At 64.9% G+C, this 4,248-nt stretch overlaps 1 protein-coding gene across 4 annotated transcripts in view; it reads left to right on the top strand.

Moving 5' to 3' along the window:
- Nucleotides 7-4,248, top strand: part of LOC110388842 (transducin-like enhancer protein 2) — a 7,925-nt gene continuing 3,683 nt past the window's right edge. Inside the window, exons 1-9 of one of the 4 annotated variants that reach the window (XM_021378536.1) lie at nucleotides 7-80; nucleotides 633-677; nucleotides 1,430-1,492; nucleotides 1,625-1,699; nucleotides 1,931-2,099; nucleotides 2,649-2,665; nucleotides 2,934-3,023; nucleotides 3,222-3,266; nucleotides 3,942-4,058. In XM_021378536.1, coding sequence (XP_021234211.1) covers nucleotides 60-80; nucleotides 633-677; nucleotides 1,430-1,492; nucleotides 1,625-1,699; nucleotides 1,931-2,099; nucleotides 2,649-2,665; nucleotides 2,934-3,023; nucleotides 3,222-3,266; nucleotides 3,942-4,058 — 642 coding nt within the window. In that variant the 5' untranslated portion in view covers nucleotides 7-59. Of the gene's footprint in view, nucleotides 81-632; nucleotides 678-1,429; nucleotides 1,493-1,624; nucleotides 1,700-1,924; nucleotides 2,100-2,648; nucleotides 2,666-2,933; nucleotides 3,024-3,221; nucleotides 3,267-3,941; nucleotides 4,059-4,248 lie in introns of all 4 variants that reach the window. The other 3 variants (XM_021378535.1, XM_021378534.1, XM_021378538.1) reach the window with 3 other exon arrangements.

Here is a 4,248-nt window from a genome sequence, read left to right as displayed (position 1 = left end):
CCGCTCCGCTCCGCAGCCTGAAGCTGGAGTGCGAGAAGCTGCTGAGCGAGAAGACCGAGATGCAGCGGCACTATGTCATGGTGAGCCCTCCCCGGAGCGTCCCCACGGTGCCACCCCCCCTACACGGCCCCAATTACCGCCCGGACCCCCCCCAACCATGGGACCCTGCGCTGAGGGCTGGGAGTGAGGCAGGAGTTACCGGCCATTCCCAGTGACAGCGCTGCCCTGGTGCTGTGCCACGAGTTTCTCTCTTATTTTTATTTATTCCCCTTTATTCGGCTTTTGGGGAGCAGCCCCCCCCCCACGTCCTGCCCCCTGGGTGGATGCTGGGAGCCCCCCTGGAGCTGTGGGGCCGGTGGACCTCCTATGGGTCGAGGAGGGGGAAGGAAGGGATGGGGATGGAAGCAGCGTTCCCTCTCCTTCTGTGCCTCTGTGAGACCCCACCGTGTCCCATGCAAAAAGCGTGCAGACCCGGGCAGCCCCCTGCCCTGAGTGACCCAGCCCCATCCGGGTGGGAGCTGCCCCACAGAGTGACACGCTGAGCTGGGACCCACACTGCTCCGGGACCCACAGCAGCGGGCAACGAATGGGGCAGCAGGTCCCGACGTGGCCGTGCTGTGATTTCTTTCCAGTACTACGAGATGTCCTACGGGCTGAACATCGAGATGCACAAGCAGGTGAGTGGGGTGGGACGTCACCTCCCTCCCCCCCGCGTCCCCAAGGGCTCCTGCAGCGGGGTCTGGCAGCCGTGGGGCTGAGCTCTGCAGACACCCCACAGCAGCTCCCCACTGCCCCAGAGTCCCACGTCCCCATAGGGGCACCTCCCTGTGGCCCCAGGAAACAGCGAGAGCTGGAGCCCGCAGGCAAACGGATTGTCTTCCTTTTGTATATTTTTTTCTTTTTCTTTTTTTTTTTTCTTCTCCTCTTTATTCCCTTTTCCCGAAGCTGGAGGAGTGTTTTCATCCTTCCCCGCTTCCCCTTTTGTTCCAGCGTTAATTTGCTTTCCCTCTTCAGATTTATCAATCCAGTCATCGCGGGCTCTCTGCCAGGGAAATTAGTTTGGACCTATGCCTGACAAAGTGGCGAGTCAACTGCCATCCTCCTCCAGCTGGCTCAGCCCCTCCGCCTTTGCTCCTTTTGTTAGTGGGGGGACCTGGCAGAGCCCTCCGGCACGGCCCCACGTGCTCCCCTAACCCCAGTGGGGCTGGGGACCGTCCCCGTGGGGTGACCGAGGGATGGGTGCCATGGGTCAGCCCCTGGCTCTGTGTGATCATGGGGTATCTGGAGCTGGGGGGTGGTTGGGGTGGAGGTGGGAGGTGTGGGGGTTTCTGCCTTTCTGGGGGGCTGGGGGGGGAAGCACCAGGCGCTGCACGTCGCTGCTGGGACGGGGCAGTGAGGCCACGGGGCTGATTCCCACCTCCTCTTCCAGGCAGAGATCGTCAAGAGGCTGAGTGCCATCTGCGCCCAGATTGTGCCTTTCCTGACGCAGGAGGTGAGCGGGGGATGCGCTTGGGAAAGGGCAAAGCGGGGCCATCCTGAGCAGGGGGGGGGGGTCGGGGAGGGCAGAGAACTGGGCTGGGATGGTGGGAGAGGCTCGGAGCGCTGCTGACCGCCCCGCTCTCAGCACCAGCAGCAGGTCCTGCAGGCGGTGGAGCGGGCCAAGCAGGTCACCATGGGAGAGCTCAACAGCATCGTTGGGGTGAGTTGCACCGTGCGGCGGGGGGGGGCAGGGGGAGGCAGGGGGAGGGAGGTTCTTTGTTGCTCAGTGAGCCCAGCGCTGGGCTCCAGCAGGGCGGTTTGCTGCTGGGTGGAGGGCAGAGAGCCCCCCAGGCCGACTGCTCCTTCCACCTCACGTCCCATCCCGCTGCACCCTGCATCGCTGCCTCCTCCCCGCGTTGAAGGCCATTTGCTTTCTCTCCTCCAGCAGCAGCAGCTGCAGCACCTCTCCCACCACCCCCCCCAGCTGCCGCTGACCCCACACCCCTCTGGCACACACAGCGTGCCTGGGGGGGCTGCGGGGCTGCTGGCCCTCTCGGGGGCACTGATGGCACAGTCGCAGCTGGCGGCCAAGGAGGAGAAAGCAGCACAGGAGAGCAGAGGTGAGGGATGGAGAACAGCTGCATTAACCCTTCTGAGGCCGACCCATGTCCCAGGAGCTGGGGGCAGCCCTGCTGCCTGCTCTGCCCGCTGCCAGCTCATTAAACATCTGCAGCCCTGCGAGGCTGGCTCTGTTTTTGGCTGAGGGAGCGGCTGTCTTGCAGTGACAGCTCCCGGGAGCATGGGCTGTGTGCGTGGCTGTGTGCACACCTGGGTCCTCTGCACCCCTCTGCCCCCCACCAAGGGTGGACCTGAGACCCCCCCCCCACCCTGCTTACTGCAAGGGTTCACCCCTGGTGTGAGGATCCAGCACCCAAAGCTGAGACTTGAAGGGGAAATCTTGATGGCCACGAGGCCGTGGTGGAAAGCGTGGGAGGTGTGGGTGTGTGGGAGGGAATTTGGGGCAGAGTGAGGGGGGCAAAGTGGGAAACGGGCTCAGGCTCCCTTCTGTCCCGCTGTGCCCCCTCTCCCCCCACGGGCACTCCACTGACAGCCCTTTTCTCCCCCCTGCTCTGCCTTGCCTTGCTGACCTGCCTGCCTGTCCTGCCCAGAGCGCAGCCCCAGCCAAGTAAGTCGTGCTGGTGCCAGCAGCCCTGGGGACACGGGGAGCACGGAGGCTGTGCTGGGCTGGGGGGTGCTTTGCCACAGCTGTGGGACAGCTGTGCCCCACATCTGCTTTGCAGTGGGGCAGCTGCCCCCAGGGATGGGCCCGTTGGAGCAGAGTGGGTGGGTTTGGGCTGGAAAGGTGGGAGTGTGGAAGCATTGCACGGAGGGGATGGGTGCAGGGGGGTCACAGGGCTGGCTGCATCCCATCACACCTCCTGTCACCCGCTCAGAGCGTGTCAGCGTCTCCTCCTGAGAGCCCTCCCGACGAGGAGCCGGGGCTGAAGCGGAGCCAGGAGGAGAAGGAGCTGCCTGGGCACTATGTGAGTGTGGGGCTGCTGGGGGCAGGGGGCAGGAATCCTGCAAGGAGACGTGCCAAAAAACCCACGGAGATGGTGGGGGGGGGAAGAGGGGAGCTGCCCGAGGGGTCTGCCAGAAGTGACGTGCAGGGGAGAGAGCAGAGCCTGGTGCTGCCTCTTCCAGCCCTGACCGAAGCCCTCTGCATTTCTCCCTCTGCGCAGGACAGCGACGGGGACAAGAGCGACTACAACCTGGTGGTGGACGAGGTGAGCCCCGGCTGCGGGCGCGCCGAGAGCCCTGCAGGGAACCGAGCCCTGCGCTCCGCGGGTGTAGGGCTCTGGCTTCCAAGTTTGGGGTTGGTTGCGTCGCTGCGCTGGGGCAGCCGGCCAGGGCACGCGGGGGGATGCTGGCACAGCCGGGGTGGGTTCTGAGCGCGGCGCTCGGGGTGAAGGCTGAGCCAGGCAGGGCTCGGCTCTGCCAGCTCTTGGCTCTGCCCTCCAGCCCCACGTCAGCACCTCTCCCGCAGCATCCCGTGGTGGGGGGGCACAGCCCACCTGCTCCCCTCCCCCAGCGCCCAAGCGGATGCCTCAGTGCTTTGGCACAGCCCGGGGAGTATTTTTTAGGGGCGTCCCTTTTCCTCCCGTGGAAGAGTCTAGGGATGGACAGCACACACGTTTTGTTCCCCCCCCCCCCCCCCCCCCCTCTTCCTGCCACTTCCCAAGAAAATACAGGCCCTGGTGGAAGGAACATCAGCCGGGATTTCTGCAGAGAGCGGCACATTAAAAACTGCTCAGTGGTGTAATTGCGGTGATAAAAATCACGGCCCTAATTGAATGGTTACAGCAGAGCGGGAGCTGACGGGTGGCCTTGCCTCTGAAGCCTCTCCCTCCAGCACAGAGGGGCCGCGGTTCCTGCCCTCCAAAGACCTCATCTTTCCTTAGGACCCCCCCTCGGAGCCCGGCAGCCCTGGCAGCCGCCCCCCCCCAGCCCGGGACGTCCCCGAGAGCCCGAGCTCCAGCCGGAGCGCGACCCCGTGCCGACGGAAGGAGCCGGGGCTGGTAAGGGCCGTGGGGCAGGAGATGGGGCTGCAGCGGGGGATCCCCAGCACCGGGGCCAGAGGTCGGTGCTGGCGGGGGGCTGTGATCCTCTGCCAGGCGGGGGGGCCTGGCTCTGCAGGTATTTTCCATCTGGCTGCCTGCAGGATTCCCCAGAGCTGCTCTGAGCAATCGATTTTCTTTTTTCTTTTTT

Source organism: Numida meleagris, chromosome 27 (genome assembly GCF_002078875.1).
Source record: "Numida meleagris isolate 19003 breed g44 Domestic line chromosome 27, NumMel1.0, whole genome shotgun sequence".
Taxonomy (NCBI): domain Eukaryota; kingdom Metazoa; phylum Chordata; class Aves; order Galliformes; family Numididae; genus Numida; species Numida meleagris.
This window is presented reverse-complemented; position numbering and strand designations above follow the sequence as displayed.